Source organism: Protomyctophum parallelum, assembly GCF_964188405.1.
Source record: "Protomyctophum parallelum genome assembly, chromosome: 14".
Taxonomy (NCBI): Eukaryota; Metazoa; Chordata; class Actinopteri; order Myctophiformes; family Myctophidae; genus Protomyctophum; species Protomyctophum parallelum.
This window is the reverse complement of record NC_139709.1, coordinates 1,368,435-1,388,837: the sequence shown is the minus strand read 5'-3', so window position 1 is coordinate 1,388,837 and position 20,403 is coordinate 1,368,435. Positions and strand designations below refer to the sequence as shown.

The 20,403-nt window shown below is 40.4% G+C and overlaps 1 protein-coding gene across 1 annotated transcript in view; it reads right to left on the bottom strand.

The window, feature by feature from the left end:
- The window catches only part of LOC310870649 (dynein axonemal heavy chain 11-like), a gene marked incomplete at both ends in the record, with an annotated part of 374,362 nt that overhangs the window by 351,483 nt on the left and 2,476 nt on the right, over window positions 1-20,403 (bottom strand). Inside the window, 5 exon segments of the mRNA XM_083781918.1 lie at window positions 5-121; window positions 1,049-1,216; window positions 7,166-7,411; window positions 13,489-13,700; window positions 19,509-19,608. Of these exon segments, the coding sequence (XP_083638044.1) occupies window positions 5-121; window positions 1,049-1,216; window positions 7,166-7,411; window positions 13,489-13,700; window positions 19,509-19,608 (843 nt within the window).

Sequence of the window (20,403 nt, the reverse complement as noted above, 5' to 3'; positions counted from 1 at the left end):
TTACCTTAAAGGAGGCCTCCAGGCCTTTGGCGTGCTGGAAGGCCAGGTTGAGGACGGTGCCCAGCCTCTGGTCAAAGTCTCTGTTCTGATCCATCAGACGCCTGTAGTCCACCAGGAACCCCTGAACATGAATATGATACAATACTGTAGTCCACCAGGAACCCCTGAACATGAATAATGCAATACTGTAGTCCACCAGGAACCCCTGAACATGAATACAATGCAATACTGTAGTCCACCAGGAACCCCTGAACATGAATACAATGCAATACTGTAGTCCACCAGGAACCCCTGAACATGAATACAATGCAATACTGTAGTCCACCAGGAACCCCTGAACATGAATAATACCATACTGTAGTCAGCCAGGAAACATGAATAATACAATACAGAGGGTCGTAGTGTGTACTTGCATCCATCCTATAGTCCAGAGGTTGTATACTTACATCCATCCTATAGTCCAGAGGGTCGTAGTGTGTACTTGCATCCATCCTATAGTCCAGAGGGTCGTATACTTACATCCATCCTATAGTCCAGAGGTTGTATACTTACATCCATCCTATAGTCCAGAGGGTCGTAGTGTGTACTTACATCCATCCTATAGTCCAGAGGGTCGTAGTGTGTACTTACATCCATCCTATAGTCCAGAGGGTCGTAGTGTGTACTTACATCCATCCTATAGTCCAGAGGGTCGTAGTGTGTACTTACATCCATCCTATAGTCCAGAGGGTCGTAGTGTGTACTTACATCCATCCTATAGTCCAGAGGGTCGTAGTGTGTACTTGCATCCATCCTATAGTCCAGAGGGTCGTAGTGTGTACTTTCATCCATCCTATAGTCCAGAGGGTCGTAGTGTGTACTTTCATCCATCCTATAGTCCAGAGGGTCGTATACTTACATCCATCCTATAGTCCAGAGGTTGTATACTTACATCCATCCTATAGTCCAGAGGGTCGTAGTGTGTACTTACATCCATCCTATAGTCCAGAGGGTCGTAGTGTGTACTTACATCCATCCTATAGTCCAGAGGGTCGTAGTGTGTACTTACATCCATCCTATAGTCCAGAGGGTCGTACTTGCTCTCCCTCAGAGCCCTCCATCCGTCGTGGAACTCTTCGTTCAGGGCAGACACCATGTCACTGAGGACCTTCCCCCTGGTCCCGCCCAGCTCCATGTGGTCCAGTTTCAGGAAGTCCAGCGCCGACGCAAACAGCTCCTACGGCCAGAGACCATGTTTAAGTGTTCACTTCATCTGAGTGTTGTTTAAGTCTACTACATCTAAAAGGCAAACAGCCCCTACAGGCAGAGACCATGTTTAAGTGCACTTCATCTGAAAGAAGTGTTGTTTAAGTCTACTACATCTAAAGGCAAACAGCCCCTACAGGCAGAGACCATGTTTAAGTGTTCACTTCATCTAATAAAGGAGTGTTGTTTAAGTCTACTACATCTAAAGGCAAACAGCTCCTACAGCCAGAGACCATGTTTAAGTGTTCACTTCATCTGAAAGGAGTGTTGTTTAAGTCTACTACATCTAAAGGCAAACAGCCCCTACGGCCAGAGACCATGTTTAAGTGTTCACTTCATCTAATAAAGGAGTGTTGTTTAAGTCTACTACATCTAAAGGCAAACAGCCCCTACAGGCAGAGACCATGTTTAAGTGTTCACTTCATCTAATAAAGGAGTGTTGTTTAAGTCTACTACATCTAAAGGCAAACAGCCCCTACAGGCAGAGACCATGTTTAAGTGCACTTCATCTGAAAGGAGTGTTGTTTAAGTCTACTACATCTAAAGGCAAACAGCCCCTACAGGCAGAGACCATGTTTAAGTGCACTTCATATGAAAGGAGTGTTGTTTAAGTCTACTACATCTAAAGGCAAACAGCCCCTACAGGCAGAGACCATGTTTAAGTGTTCACTTCATCTGAGTGTTGTTTAAGTCTACTACATCTAAAAGGCAAACAGCCCCTACAGGCAGAGACCATGTTTAAGTGTTCACTTCATCTAATAAAGGAGTGTTGTTTAAGTCTACTACATCTAAAGGCAAACAGCCCCTACAGGCAGAGACCATGTTTAAGTGTTCACTTCATCTAATAAAGGAGTGTTGTTTAAGTCTACTACATCTAAAGGCAAACAGCTCCTACAGCCAGAGACCATGTTTAAGTGTTCACTTCATCTGAAAGGAGTGTTGTTTAAGTCTACTACATCTAAAGGCAAACAGCCCCTACGGCCAGAGACCATGTTTAAGTGTTCACTTCATCTAATAAAGGAGTGTTGTTTAAGTCTACTACATCTAAAGGCAAACAGCCCCTACAGGCAGAGACCATGTTTAAGTGTTCACTTCATCTAATAAAGGAGTGTTGTTTAAGTCTACTACATCTAAAGGCAAACAGCCCCTACAGGCAGAGACCATGTTTAAGTGCACTTCATCTGAAAGGAGTGTTGTTTAAGTCTACTACATCTAAAGGCAAACAGCCCCTACAGGCAGAGACCATGTTTAAGTGCACTTCATATGAAAGGAGTGTTGTTTAAGTCTACTACATCTAAAGGCAAACAGCCCCTACAGGCAGAGACCATGTTTAAGTGCACTTCATCTAATAAAGGAGTGTTGTTTAAGTCTACTACATCTAAAGGCAAACAGCCCCTACAGGCAGAGACCATGTTTAAGTGCACTTCATCTAATAAAGGAGTGTTGTTTAAGTCTACTACATCTAAAGGCAAACAGCCCCTACAGGCAGAGACCATGTTTAAGTGTTCACTTCATCTAATAAAGGAGTGTTGTTTAAGTCTACTACATCTAAAGGCAAACAGCCCCTACAGGCAGAGACCATGTTTAAGTGCACGTCATCTAATAAAGGAGTGTTGTTTAAGTCTACTACATCTAAAGGCAAACAGCCCCTACGGCCAGAGACCATGTTTAAGTGTTCACTTCATCTGAAAGGAGTGTTGTTTAAGTCTACTACATCTAAAGGCAAACAGCCCCTACAAGCAGAGACCATGTTTAAGTGCACTTCATCTGAAAGGAATGTTGTTTAAGTCTACTACATCTAAAGGCAAACAGCCCCTACGGCCAGAGACCATGTTTAAGTGCACTTCATATGAAAGGAGTGTTGTTTAAGTCTACTACATCTAAAGGCAAACAGCCCCTACAGGCAGAGACCATGTTTAAGTGCACTTCATATGAAAGGAGTGTTGTTTAAGTCTACTACATCTAAAGGCAAACAGCCCCTACAGGCAGAGACCATGTTTAAGTGCACTTCATATGAAAGGAGTGTTGTTTAAGTCTACTACATCTAAAGGCAAACAGCCCCTACAGGCAGAGACCATGTTTAAGTGCACTTCATATGAAAGGAGTGTTGTTTAAGTCTACTACATCTAAAGGCAAACAGCCCCTACAGCCAGAGACCATGTTTAAGTGTTCACTTCATCTAATAAAGGAGTGTTGTTTAAGTCTACTACATCTAAAGGCAAACAGCCCCTACAGGCAGAGACCATGTTTAAGTGCACTTCATATGAAAGGAGTGTTGTTTAAGTCTACTACATCTAAAGGCAAACAGCCCCTACGGCCAGAGACCATGTTTAAGTGTTCACTTCATCTAATAAAGGAGTGTTGTTTAAGTCTACTACATCTAAAGGCAAACAGCCCCTACGGCCAGAGACCATGTTTAAGTGCACGTCATCTAATAAAGGAGTGTTGTTTAAGTCTACTACATCTAAAAGGCAAACAGCCCCTACGGCCAGAGACCATGTTTAAGTGTTCACTTCATCTGAAAGGAGTGTTGTTTAAGTCTACTACATCTAAAGGCAAACAGCCCCTACAGGCAGAGACCATGTTTAAGTGCACTTCATCTAATAAAGGAGTGTTGTTTAAGTCTACTACATCTAAAGGCAAACAGCCCCTACGGCCAGAGACCATGTTTAAGTGCACTTCATATGAAAGGAGTGTTGTTTAAGTCTACTACATCTAAAGGCAAACAGCCCCTACAGGCAGAGACCATGTTTAAGTGCACTTCATCTAATAAAGGAGTGTTGTTTAAGTCTACTACATCTAAAGGCAAACAGCCCCTACGGCCAGAGACCATGTTTAAGTGTTCACTTCATCTAATAAAGGAGTGTTGTTTAAGTCTACTACATCTAAAGGCAAACAGCCCCTACGGCCAGAGACCATGTTTAAGTGCACTTCATATGAAAGGAGTGTTGTTTAAGTCTACTACATCTAAAGGCAAACAGCCCCTACAGGCAGAGACCATGTTTAAGTGTTCACTTCATCTAATAAAGGAGTGTTGTTTAAGTCTACTACATCTAAAGGCAAACAGCCCCTACGGCCAGAGACCATGTTTAAGTGCACTTCATATGAAAGGAGTGTTGTTTAAGTCTACTACATCTAAAGGCAAACAGCCCCTACAGGCAGAGACCATGTTTAAGTGTTCACTTCATCTAATAAAGGAGTGTTGTTTAAGTCTACTACATCTAAAGGCAAACAGCCCCTACAGCCAGAGACCATGTTTAAGTGTTCACTTCATCTAATAAAGGAGTGTTGTTTAAGTCTACTACATCTAAAGGCAAACAGCCCCTACAGGCAGAGACCATGTTTAAGTGTTCACTTCATCTAATAAAGGAGTGTTGTTTAAGTCTACTACATCTAAAGGCAAACAGCCCCTACAGGCAGAGACCATGTTTAAGTGTTCACTTCATCTAATAAAGGAGTGTTGTTTAAGTCTACTACATCTAAAGGCAAACAGCCCCTACAGGCAGAGACCATGTTTAAGTGCACTTCATCTGAAAGGAGTGTTGTTTAAGTCTACTACATCTAAAGGCAAACAGCCCCTACGGCCAGAGACCATGTTTAAGTGTTCACTTCATCTAATAAAGGAGTGTTGTTTAAGTCTACTACATCTAAAGGCAAACAGCCCCTACAGGCAGAGACCATGTTTAAGTGCACTTCATCTGAAAGGAGTGTTGTTTAAGTCTACTACATCTAAAGGCAAACAGCCCCTACAGGCAGAGACCATGTTTAAGTGCACTTCATCTGAAAGGAGTGTTGTTTAAGTCTACTACATCTAAAGGCAAACAGCCCCTACAGCCAGAGACCATGTTTAAGTGCACTTCATCTAATAAAGGAGTGTTGTTTAAGTCTACTACATCTAAAGGCAAACAGCCCCTACAGGCAGAGACCATGTTTAAGTGCACTTCATCTGAAAGGAGTGTTGTTTAAGTCTACTACATCTAAAGGCAAACAGCCCCTACGGCCAGAGACCATGTTTAAGTGCACTTCATCTAATAAAGGAGTGTTGTTTAAGTCTACTACATCTAAAGGCAAACAGCCCCTACGGCCAGAGACCATGTTTAAGTGTTCATTTCATCTAATAAAGGAGTGTTGTTTAAGTCTACTACATCTAAAGGCAAACAGCCCCTACAGGCAGAGACCATGTTTAAGTGCACTTCATCTGAAAGGAGTGTTGTTTAAGTCTACTACATCTAAAGGCAAACAGCCCCTACGGCCAGAGACCATGTTTAAGTGCACTTCATATGAAAGGAGTGTTGTTTAAGTCTACTACATCTAAAGGCAAACAGCCCCTACGGCCAGAGACCACGTTTAAGTGTTCACTTCATCTAATAAAGGAGTGTTGTTTAAGTCTACTACATCTAAAGGCAAACAGCCCCTACGGCCAGAGACCATGTTTAAGTGCACTTCATCTAATGAAGGAGTGTTGTTTAAGTCTACTACATCTAAAAGGCAAACAGCCCCTACAGGCAGAGACCATGTTTAAGTGTTCACTTCATCTAATAAAGGAGTGTTGTTTAAGTCTACTACATCTAAAGGCAAACAGCCCCTACAGGCAGAGACCATGTTTAAGTGTTCACTTCATCTAATAAAGGAGTGTTGTTTAAGTCTACTACATCTAAAGGCAAACAGCCCCTACAGGCAGAGACCATGTTTAAGTGCACTTCATCTGAAAGGAGTGTTGTTTAAGTCTACTACATCTAAAGGCAAACAGCCCCTACGGCCAGAGACCATGTTTAAGTGCACTTCATCTGAAAGGAGTGTTGTTTAAGTCTACTACATCTAAAGGCAAACAGCCCCTACAGGCAGAGACCATGTTTAAGTGCACTTCATATGAAAGGAGTGTTGTTTAAGTCTACTACATCTAAAGGCAAACAGCCCCTACAGCCAGAGACCATGTTTAAGTGCACTTCATATGAAAGGAGTGTTGTTTAAGTCTACTACATCTAAAGGCAAACAGCCCCTACAGCCAGAGACCATGTTTAAGTGTTCACTTCATCTGGAAGGAGTGTTGTTTAAGTCTACTACATCTAAAAGGCAAACAGCCCCTACAGGCAGAGACCATGTTTAAGTGTTCACTTCATCTAATGAAGGAGTGTTGTTTAAGTCTACTACATCTAAAGGCAAACAGCCCCTACAGGCAGAGACCATGTTTAAGTGTTCACTTCATCTAATAAAGGAGTGTTGTTTAAGTCTACTACATCTAAAGGCAAACAGCCCCTACAGCCAGAGACCATGTTTAAGTGAACTTCATCTGAAAGGAGTGTTGTTTAAGTCTACTACATCTAAAGGCAAACAGCCCCTACAGGCAGAGACCATGTTTAAGTGCACTTCATCTGAAAGGAGTGTTGTTTAAGTCTACTACATCTAAAGGCAAACAGCCCCTACAGGCAGAGACCATGTTTAAGTGCACTTCATCTAATAAAGGAGTGTTAAGTTAAGTGTACTTCATCTGAAAGGAGTGTTAAGTGTACTTCATCTAATAAAGGAGTGTTGTTTAAGTCTACTACATCTAAAGGCAAACAACTAAATATTATACCACAATTGTGTAACCCAGTGCCGACAGACATTCTGACAGACACAGACACACACACACAGACACAGACACACACAGACACAGACACACACAGACAAAGACACAGACACAGACACAGACACAGATATTCCGACAGACACACAGACACAGACACAGACACACACACACACACACACAGACACAGACAGACATTCCGACAGACACATACACAGACACACACAGACACACACAGACACAGACACACACACACAGACACAGACACACACAGACACATACAGACACACACACACAGACACAGACAGACAGACAGACAGACATTCCGACAGACAGACAGACAGACAGACAGACCTCTATCATCAGCAGTCTCCCCATGATGAGGTCGGAGCGCTGGAACACCAGCCTGGCGGGGAAGTCCCATCCGGGCCGGTCCACCCGCTCCACCCGGTCGCGGTCGTAGTAGCTGTGGATCTTCTGCCGATGGAGGTGGAACAGCCGCTTGAAGCTCCTGAGCACAGAGACGCTCACCCGGACCCTCTCCACGCCTTCCTCCAACTCCATCTTAAACAGCTCCTCTGGCAGGAGATACACCACCGCCTGGGACACATGACACATGCATGTTATTGAACACCTGGAAACATACATGTTATTTTACACCTGGAAACATACAACATACATGTTATTGAACACCTGGGAACATACAACATACATGTTATTTAACACCTGGGAACATACAACATACATGTTATTGAACACCTGGGAACATACAACATACATGTTATTGAACACTTGGGAACATACAACATACATGTTATTGAACACCTGGGAACATACAACATACATGTTATTGAACACCTGGGAACATACAACATACATGTTATTGAACACCTGGGAACATACAACATACATGTTATTGAACACCTGGGAACATACAACATACATGTTATTGAACACTTGGGAACATACAACATACATGTTATTGAACACTTGGGAACATACAACATACATGTTATTGAACACCTGGGAACATACAACATACATGTTATTGAACACCTGGGAACATACAACATACATGTTATTGAACACCTGGGAACATACAACATACATGTTATTGAACACTTGGGAACATACAACATACATGTTATTGAACACTTGGGAACATACAACATACATGTTATTGAACACCTGGGAACATACAACATACATGTTATTGAACACCTGGGAACATACAACATACATGTTATTTAACACCTGGGAACATACAACATACATGTTATTGAACACCTGGGAACATACAACATACATGTTATTGAACACTTGGGAACATACAACATACATGTTATTGAACACCTGGGAACATACAACATACATGTTATTGAACACCTGGGAACATACAACATACATGTTATTGAACACCTGGGAACATACAACATACATGTTATTGAACACTTGGGAACATACAACATACATGTTATTGAACACTTGGGAACATACAACATACATGTTATTGAACACTTGGGAACATACAACATACATGTTATTGAACACCTGGGAACATACAACATACATGTTATTGAACACCTGGGAACATACAGCATACATGTTATTGAACACTTGGGAACATACAACATACATGTTATTGAACACTTGGGAACATACAACATACATGTTATTGAACACTTGGGAACATACAACATACATGTTATTGAACACTTGGGAACATACAACATACATGTTATTGAACACTTGGGAACATACAACATGCATGTTATTGAACACTTGGGAACATACAACATACATGTTATTGAACACTTGGGAACATACAACATACATGTTATTGAACACTTGGGAACATACAACATACATGTTATTGAACACCTGGGAACATACAACATACATGTTATTGAACACTTGGGAACATACAACATACATGTTATTGAACACTTGGGAACATACAACATACATGTTATTGAACACTTGGGAACATACAACATACATGTTATTGAACACCTGGGAACATACAACATACATGTTATTGAACACCTGGGAACATACAACATACATGTTATTGAACACTTGGGAACATACAACATACATGTTATTGAACACCTGGGAACATACAACATACATGTTATTGAACACTTGGGAACATACAACATACATGTTATTGAACACCTGGGAACATACAACATACATGTTATTGAACACCTGGGAACATACAACACACATGTTATTGAACACCTGGGAACATACAACATACATGTTATTGAACACTTGGGAACATACAACATACATGTTATTGAACACTTGGGAACATACAACATACATGTTATTGAACACTTGGGAACATACAACATACATGTTATTGAACACCTGGGAACATACAACATACATGTTATTGAACACCTGGGAACATACAACATACATGTTATTGAACACCTGGGAACATACAACATACATGTTATTGAACACTTGGGAACATACAACATACATGTTATTGAACACTTGGGAACATACAACATACATGTTATTGAACACTTGGGAACATACAACATACATGTTATTGAACACTTGGGAACATACAACATACATGTTATTGAACACTTGGGAACATACAACATACATGTTATTGAACACCTGGGAACATACAACATACATGTTATTGAACACCTGGGAACATACAACATACATGTTATTGAACACTTGGGAACATACAACATACATGTTATTGAACACTTGGGAACATACAACATACATGTTATTGAACACTTGGGAACATACAACATACATGTTATTGAACACTTGGGAACATACAACATACATGTTATTGAACACTTGGGAACATACAACACACATGTTATTGAACACTTGGGAACATACAACATACATGTTATTGAACACTTGGGAACATACAACATACATGTTATTGAACACTTGGGAACATACAACATACATGTTATTGAACACTTGGGAACATACAACATACATGTTATTGAACACCTGGGAACATACAACACACATGTTATTGAACACCTGGGAACATACAACACACATGTTATTGAACACCTGGGAACATACAACATACATGTTATTGAACACTTGGGAACATACAACATACATGTTATTGAACACCTGGGAACATACAACATACATGTTATTGAACACTTGGGAACATACAACATACATGTTATTGAACACCTGGGAACATACAACACACATGTTATTGAACACCTGGGAACATACAACATACATGTTATTGAACACTTGGGAACATACATGTTATTAAACACCTGGGAACATACAACATACATGTTATTGAACACCTGGGAACATACAACATACATGTTATTGAACACCTGGGAACATACAACATACATGTTATTGAACACTTGGGAACATACAACATACATGTTATTGAACACTTGGGAACATACAACATACATGTTATTGAACACTTGGGAACATACAACATACATGTTATTGAACACTTGGGAACATACAACATACATGTTATTGAACACCTGGGAACATACAACATACATGTTATTGAACACTTGGGAACATACAACATACATGTTATTGAACACCTGGGAACATACAACATACATGTTATTGAACACCTGGGAACATACAGCATACATGTTATTGAACACTTGGGAACATACAACATACATGTTATTGAACACCTGGGAACATACAACACACATGTTATTGAACACCTGGGAACATACAACATACATGTTATTGAACACTTGGGAACATACAACAAACATGTTATTGAACACCTGGGAACATACAACATACATGTTATTGAACACTTGGGAACATACAACATACATGTTATTGAACACCTGGGAACATACAACATACATGTTATTGAACACCTGGGAACATACAACATACATGTTATTGAACACCTGGGAACATACAACACACATGTTATTGAACACTTGGGAACATACAACATACATGTTATTGAACACCTGGGAACATACAACATACATGTTATTGAACACTTGGGAACATACAACATACATGTTATTGAACACCTGGGAACATACAACATACATGTTATTGAACACCTGGGAACATACAACATACATGTTATTGAACACCTGGGAACATACAACATACATGTTATTGAACACCTGGGAACATACAACATACATGTTATTGAACACCTGGGAACATACAACACACATGTTATTGAACACTTGGGAACATACAACATACATGTTATTGAACACTTGGGAACATACAACATACATGTTATTGAACACCTGGGAACATACAACATACACGTTATTGAACACCTGGGAACATACAACATACATGTTATTGAACACCTGGGAACATACAACATACATGTTATTGAACACCTGGGAACATACAACATACATGTTATTGAACACCTGGGAACATACAACACACATGTTATTGAACACCTGGGAACATACAACATACATGTTATTGAACACTTGGGAACATACAACATACATGTTATTGAACACTTGGGAACATACAACATACATGTTATTGAACACCTGGGAACATACAACATACATCTTATTGAACACCTGGGAACATACAACATACATGTTATTGAACACCTGGGAACATACAACATACATGTTATTGAACACCTGGGAACATACAACATACATGTTATTGAACACCTGGGAACATACAACATACATGTTATTGAACACTTGGGAACATACAACACACATGTTATTGAACACTTGGGAACATACAACACACATGTTATTGAACACTTGGGAACATACAACATACATGTTATTGAACACCTGGGAACATACAACATACATGTTATTGAACACCTGGGAACATACAACATACATGTTATTGAACACTTGGGAACATACAACATACATGTTATTGAACACCTGGGAACATACAACATACATGTTATTGAACACCTGGGAACATACAACATACATGTTATTGAACACTTGGGAACATACAACATACATGTTATTGAACACCTGGGAACATACAACATACATGTTATTGAACACCTGGGAACATACAACATACATGTTATTGAACACCTGGGAACATACAACATACATGTTATTGAACACCTGGGAACATACAACATACATGTTATTGAACACTTGGGAACATACAACATACATGTTATTGAACACCTGGGAACATACAACATACATGTTATTGAACACCTGGGAACATACAACATACATGTTATTGAACACTTGGGAACATACAACATACATGTTATTGAACACCTGGGAACATACAACATACATGTTATTGAACACCTGGGAACATACAACATACATGTTATTGAACACCTGGGAACATACAACATACATGTTATTGAACACCTGGGAACATACAACATACATGTTATTGAACACCTGGGAACATACAACATACATGTTATTGAACACCTGGGAACATACAACATACATGTTATTGAACACCTGGGAACATACAACATACATGTTATTGAACACCTGGGAACATACAACATACATGTTATTGAACACTTGGGAACATACAACATACATGTTATTGAACACCTGGGAACATACAACATACATGTTATTGAACACCTGGGAACATACAACATACATGTAATTGAACACCTGGGAACATACAACATACATGTTATTGAACACCTGGGAACATACAACATACATGTTATTGAACACTTGGGAACATACAACATACATGTTATTGAACACCTGGGAACATACAACATACATGTTATTGAACACCTGGGAACATACAACATACATGTTATTGAACACCTGGGAACATACAACATACATGTTATTGAACACCTGGGAACATACAACATACATGTTATTGAACACTTGGGAACATACAACATACATGTTATTGAACACCTGGGAACATACAACATACATGTTATTGAACACCTGGGAACATACAACATACATGTTATTGAACACCTGGGAACATACAACATACATGTTATTGAACACCTGGGAACATACAACATACATGTTATTGAACACCTGGGAACATACAACATACATGTTATTGAACACCTGGTAACATACAACATACATGTTATTGAACACCTGGGAACATACAACACACATGTTATTGAACACCTGGGAACATACAACATACATGTTATTGAACACTTGGGAACATACAACATACATGTTATTGAACACCTGGGAACATACAACATACATGTTATTGAACACCTGGGAACATACAACATACATGTTATTGAACACCTGGGAACATACAACACACATGTTATTGAACACCTGGGAACATACAACATACATGTTATTGAACACTTGGGAACATACAACATACATGTTATTGAACACCTGGGAACATACAACATACATTATGTGCCCTTTCGTTCTTTCATTTATTATAATGTTTTACCAAGACATCCACAGACGTCCTGGGCACTTCATGCAGTAATTCCTAGGACGTCTGTGGACGTCTCGGGCATATATTGTGTTAAACAGCTGGAGATAGACCACCGCCTGGGGAGAAGGTCCTGGACCATCAGTACCACCAGTGGAGGAGGTTCTGGACCATCAGTACCTTCTCTAGGAGGAGGTTCTAGAGGTTACCTTGTCTAATGAGGTGGTTCTGGAGGTTACCTTGTCTAATGAGGAGGTTCTGGAGGTTACCTTGTCTATCAGGAGGTTCTGGAACTCCCTCAGCAGAACCACCATGCGCTGTGGACGGCAGTAGAAGTCGGAGCGGCACCACACCAGACTCAGGCTGTGGAACAGCGCCGGGAGCAGAACCTCCGTCTGGGAGAAGCTCCGCTCCTCCAAGCTGCTGATCAGCCTCCGGAGAGGTCGCAGGTGCAGCTCGATGTCCTCCGCCTCCACCACCGCTGGAGCAGTACACAGTACGTCAACATTAACCCATTCTGACCTGAGATCAGATTCATACGAGGTTTCCACTGTGGACACACACTGGTCTGATGAACCCATTCTGACCTGAGATCAGATTCTAAAAATGTCAGTCGTTCTTCGATTTTTCAAAAATAGCAGACCTACAAGCTCGTATCGCGCCACTCGGTGGCGCGCTACGAGCTTGTAGATCTGCTATTTTTCAATAGCTAAAGCATGACATGATGCTGACACCAAAATGGGTTCCCGTTCAGAATGGGATAAAGGACTGTAGTACACACATTACGTCAATATAAAGTACTGTATTACACACAGTATGCCAATATAAGTACAGTAGGGGGTCGGTGACGCATATCCAGGGGGTCCGCAAAATAATTCAGATTTCTATTTATTTTTGCCAGTGAATTATGGTATGTGTGATGTGTGAGTTTAAAAAGGTTATCTTTGAAGGACAAAGAAGGGATAACGCTCACTGCCAGAAACTTGCCAGAAATGTTGCTCTTTATTGGCAAGTTTCTGGCAGTGTGCTTTGTTCTTCAAAGATAATAATAATAATAATAATAATAATAATAATAATAATAATAATAATAATAATAATAGCTCAGATTTATATAGCGCTTTTCTACATACCCAAAGCGCTTTACATAGGAACACTAGGAACAGACTTTAATAAGAAAAAAACAAAGCAAAACATAACAGATACAACAACAGTACAGGGTTAAAGGGATAAAAGGCCTCAGCTGGGGAAAGCTATCCTGAAGAGGAAGATTACCTTTTTAAGTATGCTTTATTGCCCCTACGCACCTGTCACTATAGACTTCTGAGGTGTGCATCGGCCTTTTGCTAAAATGATATGTGAGTTTAACATAATCACAGTAATCCTTAATCATATTCCAACATTCAAGGGCCTTTGGATAGAAACAGACTCCCTTAACCCATTCTGACCGGGCACCCATTTTGGTGTTGGCATCATGTTATGCTTTAGCTATTGAAAAATAGCAGATCTACAAGCTCATATCGCGCCACCGAGTGGCGCGATACGAGCTTGTAGGTCTGCTATTTTTGAAAAATCAAAGACACTTAGAATCTGATCTCAGGTCAGAATGGGTTAATAATGAAACTGTCAGGATGTAATAGACATTTTTAGAATCTGATCTCAGGTCAGAATGGGTTAAGGTCAGAGCGCTGCAGAGGCTGAGCGTCTGTGACCAGCTGATGGTCGTTGACGCTATTGATGCATCAAGGAAGGAAGTTACGTTTCTGCACCGTCAAATAGGTCTACATCTATTCTAAGATGTTTCTGCACCGTCAAATAGGTCTACATCTATTCTAAGATGTTTCTGCACCGTCAAATAGGTCTACATCTATTCTAAGATGTTTCTGCACCGTCAAATAGGTCTACATCTATCCTAAGATGTTTCTGCACCGTCAAATAGGTCTACATCTATCCTAAGATGTTTCTGCACCGTCAAATAGGTCTACATCTATTCTAAGATGTTTCTGCACCGTCAAATAGGTCTACATCTATTCTAAGATGTTTCTGCACCGTCAAATAGGTCTACATCTATTCTAAGATGTTTCTGCACCGTCAAATAGGTCTACATCTATTCTAAGATGTTTCTGCACTGTCAGATAGGTCTACATCTATCCTAAGATGTTTCTGCACCGTCAAATAGGTCTACATCTATCCTAAGATGTTTCTGCACCGTCAAATAGGTCTACATCTATTCTAAGATGTTTCTGCACCGTCAAATAGGTCTACATCTATTCTAAGATGTTTCTGCACCGTCAAATAGGTCTACATCTATCCTAAGATGTTTCTGCACTGTCAAATAGGTCTACATCTATCCTAAGATGTTTCTGCACTGTCAAATAGGTCTACATCTATTCTAAGATGTTTCTGCACTGTCAAATAGGTCTACATCTATCCTAAGATGTTTCTGCACCGTCAAATAGGTCTACATCTATTCTAAGATGTTTCTGCACCGTCAAATAGGTCTACATCTATTCTAAGATGTTTCTGCACCGTCAAATAGGTCTACATCTATCCTAAGATGTTTCTGCACCGTCAAATAGGTCTACATCTATCCTAAGATGTTTCTGCACCGTCAAATAGGTCTACATCTATTCTAAGCTGTTTCTGCACCGTCAAATAGGTCTACATCTATCCTAAGATGTTTCTGCACCGTCAAATAGGTCTACATCTATCCTAAGATGTTTCTGCACCGTCAAATAGGTCTACATCTATTCTAAGATGTTTCTGCACTGTCAAATAGGTCTACATCTATTCTAAGATGTTTCTGCACCGTCAAATAGGTCTACATCTATCCTAAGATGTTTCTGCACCGTCAAATAGGTCTACATCTATTCTAAGATGTTTCTGCACCGTCAAATAGGTCTACATCTATTCTAAGATGTTTCTGCACCGTCAAATAGGTCTACATCTATTCTAAGATGTTTCTGCACCGTCAAATAGGTCTACATCTATCCTAAGATGTTTCTGCACCGTCAAATAGGTCTACATCTATCCTAAGATGTTTCTGCACCGTCAAATAGGTCTACATCTATCCTAAGATGTTTCTGCACCGTCAAATAGGTCTACATCTATTCTAAGATGTTTCTGCACTGTCAAATAGGTCTACATCTATCCTAAGATGTTTCTGCACCGTCAAATAGGTCTACATCTATCCTAAGATGTTTCTGCACCGTCAAATAGGTCTACATCTATCCTAAGATGTTTCTGCACCGTCAAATAGGTCTACATCTATCCTAAGATGTTTATGCACTGTCAAATAGGTCTACATCTATCCTAAGATGTTTCTGCACTGTCAAATAGGTCTACATCTATTCTAAGATGTTTCTGCACCGTCAAATAGGTCTACATCTATTCTAAGATGTTTCTGCACCGTCAAATAGGTCTACATCTATTCTAAGATGTTTCTGCACCGTCAAATAGGTCTACATCTATTCTAAGATGTTTCTGCACCGTCAAATAGGTCTACATCTATCCTAAGATGTTTCTGCACCGTCAAATAGGTCTACATCTATCCTAAGATGTTTCTGCACCGTCAAATAGGTCTACATCTATCCTAAGATGTTTCTGCACCGTCAAATAGGTCTACATCTATCCTAAGATGTTTCTGCACCGTCAAATAGGTCTACATCTATTCTAAGATGTTTCTGCACCGTCAAATAGGTCTACATCTATCCTAAGATGTTTCTGCACCGTCAAATAGGTCTACATCTATTCTAAGATGTTTCTGCACCGTCAAATAGGTCTACATCTATTCTAAGATGTTTCTGCACCGTCAAATAGGTCTACATCTATTCTAAGATGTTTCTGCACCGTCAAATAGGTCTACATCTATTCTAAGATGTTTCTGCACCGTCAAATAGGTCTACATCTATTCTAAGATGTTTCTGCACCGTCAAATAGGTCTACATCTATTCTAAGATGTTTCTGCACCGTCAAATAGGTCTACATCTATTCTAAGATGTTTCTGCACCGTCAAATAGGTCTACATCTATCCTAAGATGTTTCTGCACCGTCAAATAGGTCTACATCTATTCTAAGATGTTTCTGCACCGTCAAATAGGTCTACATCTATTCTAAGATGTTTCTGCACCGTCAAATAGGTCTACATCTATTCTAAGATGTTTCTGCACCGTCAAATAGGTCTACATCTATCCTAAGATGTTTCTGCACCGTCAAATAGGTCTACATCTATCCTAAGATGTTTCTGCACCGTCAAATAGGTCTACATCTATCCTAAGATGTTTCTGCACCGTCAAATAGGTCTACATCTATTCTAAGATGTTTCTGCACCGTCAAATAGGTCTACATCTATTCTAAGATGTTTCTGCACCGTCAAATAGGTCTACATCTATTCTAAGATGTTTCTGCACCGTCAAATAGGTCTACATCTATTCTAAGATGTTTCTGCACCGTCAAATAGGTCTACATCTATTCTAAGATGTTTCTGCACTGTCAAATAGGTCTACAACTATTCTAAGATGTTTCTGCACCGTCAAATAGGTCTACATCTATTCTAAGATGTTTCTGCACCGTCAAATAGGTCTACACCTATCCTAAGATGTTTCTGCACCGTCAAATAGGTCTACATCTATTCTAAGATGTTTCTGCACCGTCAAATAGGTCTACATCTATTCTAAGATGTTTCTGCACCGTCAAATAGGTCTACATCTATTCTAAGATGGCATCTTAACCCATTTTGACCTGAGATCAGATTCTAAAAATGTCTTCTACATCCTGACCGTGTTTCTATGTCAGTCGTTCTTTGATTTTTCAAAAATAGCAGACCTACAAGCTCGTAGCGCGCCACCGAGTGGCGCGCTACGAGCTTGTAGATCTGCTATTTTTTTTAAATGAGCTTGTAGAACTGCTATTTTTCAATAGCTAAAGCATAACATAATGCTAACACCAAAAGGGGTTCCCACCCAAAATGGGTTAAATACATGTCGTGAAAATGTGTTGTGGCTTTGATTGAAAAGTTTTAATACAAATAGTTCCAATTAGGAATAATTAATTGAATGTCAGAACGAATTTCATAATATGAAAGAAATTCGAATATAAAAAAATATATATATATTCGAAAGCTAAAATTGTAAAATTGCCATTCGAATGGAGCTTTTATCATTTATTAATTCTATTTAATATTTTTATTTTGTTTTATGTTATTTTATCCGCTCACTAAATGTATTGAGTAACGAATCTACCGCTGTGAAATCTCCCCGGCCGCTTCCACTGCATGTGAAGAGCGAATGTGGGCCGGGTTCCGGACCCCGTGGCCTCGCGACCGTAATAGAGACGGCTTAGTGGCCCGGTGATAAATGAGCGGAGACTAGCCAGCTACACGAAGGTGACAAGGGCACCGATTGCAAAGGCTGAGCACGCGGTCAAAAACGTCGAAATGTCTCGAAAATATTTTCGGAGGCTCGATTTTCGTGCGTTCAAGGCCCCGTGGCCTCGCGGTACCGCCGCCGACAAGCCCGCGGTTCCGTGGGTCCTGAGCGGGCCGACGAGGGCTACTCCGCATGGTCAAGCCCGTCGCGCAGAACCCAGGCGGTACCCCCGAAAAGTTCCGAAATGTCCGGAGGAGCGGCGGCGCTTAGAGTGACCGCAATGACATGACATAATGTCCGTGGAAACACAAGCATTCGGTGGGTCTCGCGCTAGGCCTGTCGTTTTACGTTTCACGTTCACTGTAAAATGCATTTGCACTATAGACAGACAACAATCTTACCGTGCTGAGTGCACTGTGCTCAATAAAACAGTTTAAACGCTATTTTGTGCCGTGAAAACCATTATTGCTGTGTGCTGAAACTGAAAGTACTGCTTTGACGTTTGGAAGGGGGGGCCCTCTAGTGGACAGAACGTGCATCGTATTATATTCTGTGTATTATTATAGGCTAAATATGAGCTAAAATAAACAATGTAAATATTCGAATATTTTCGAAAATTACAAATAATGAAGCAATGAAATTCGAATTGGATTATAGATGTGAACTGACAGCCCTAGTTCCAATGGCAAATAGTTCCAATGGCAATAGTTCCAATGGCAAATAGTTCCAAGGTTGCAAATATGAATATGCTAATGGGTGTTTTGCGAGGACGAGGGGGTACTACTGCTGGAGTAGTACCCATAATGCACTGGAGCACTGGAGTAGTACCCATAATGCACTGGAGCACTGGAGTACTACCCATAATGCACTGTTCAGTTCTATAGCACCACTGGAGTAGTACACAGTACGACACACAGATATCTGACCTTGGTCGACCTTGAGACGGATGTCGTTGAAGGAAGGATAGTAGCTGCTCTGGACGGTCCTCAGGATCTCCATGATGTTCTGCACCTTGGGGCTCTGGATCTGTAGGAACAGAGACATCATTAGTTCCAGGATGTGGAGCTCTGGATCTGTAGGACATAGACATCATTAGTTCCAGGATGTGGAGCTCTGGATCTGTACGACAGACATCATTAGTTCCAAGATGTGGGGCTCTGGATCTGTAGAAACAGAGACATCATTAGTTCCAGGATGTGGAGCTCTGGATCTGTAGAACAGAGACATCATTAGTTCCAGGATGTGGAGCTCTGGATCTGTAGAACAGAGACATCATTAGTTCCAGGATGTGATCCATCTGTAGAACAGAGACATCATTAGTTCCAGGATGTGATCCATCTGTAGGAACAGAGACATCATTAGTTCCAGGATGTGATCCATCTGTAGGAACAGAGACATCATTAGTTCCAGGATGTGATCCACCTGTAGGAACAGAGACATCATTAGTTCCAGGATGTGGAGCTCTGGATCTGTAGAACAGAGACATCATTAGTTCCAGGATGTGATCCACCTGTAGGAACAGACATCATTAGTTCCAGGATGTGATCCACCTGTAGGAACAGGAGACATCATTAGTTCCAGGATGTGATCCACCTGTAGGAACAGACATCATTAGTTCCAGGATGTGATCCACCTGTAGGAACAAAGACATCATTAGTTCCAGGATATGATCCATCTGTAGGAACAGGAGACATCATTAGTTCCAGGATATGATCCATCTGTAGGAACAGAGACATCATTAGTTCCAGGATGTGATCCACCTGTAGGAACAGACATCATTAGTTCCAGGATGTGATCCACCTGTAGGAACAGAGACATCAT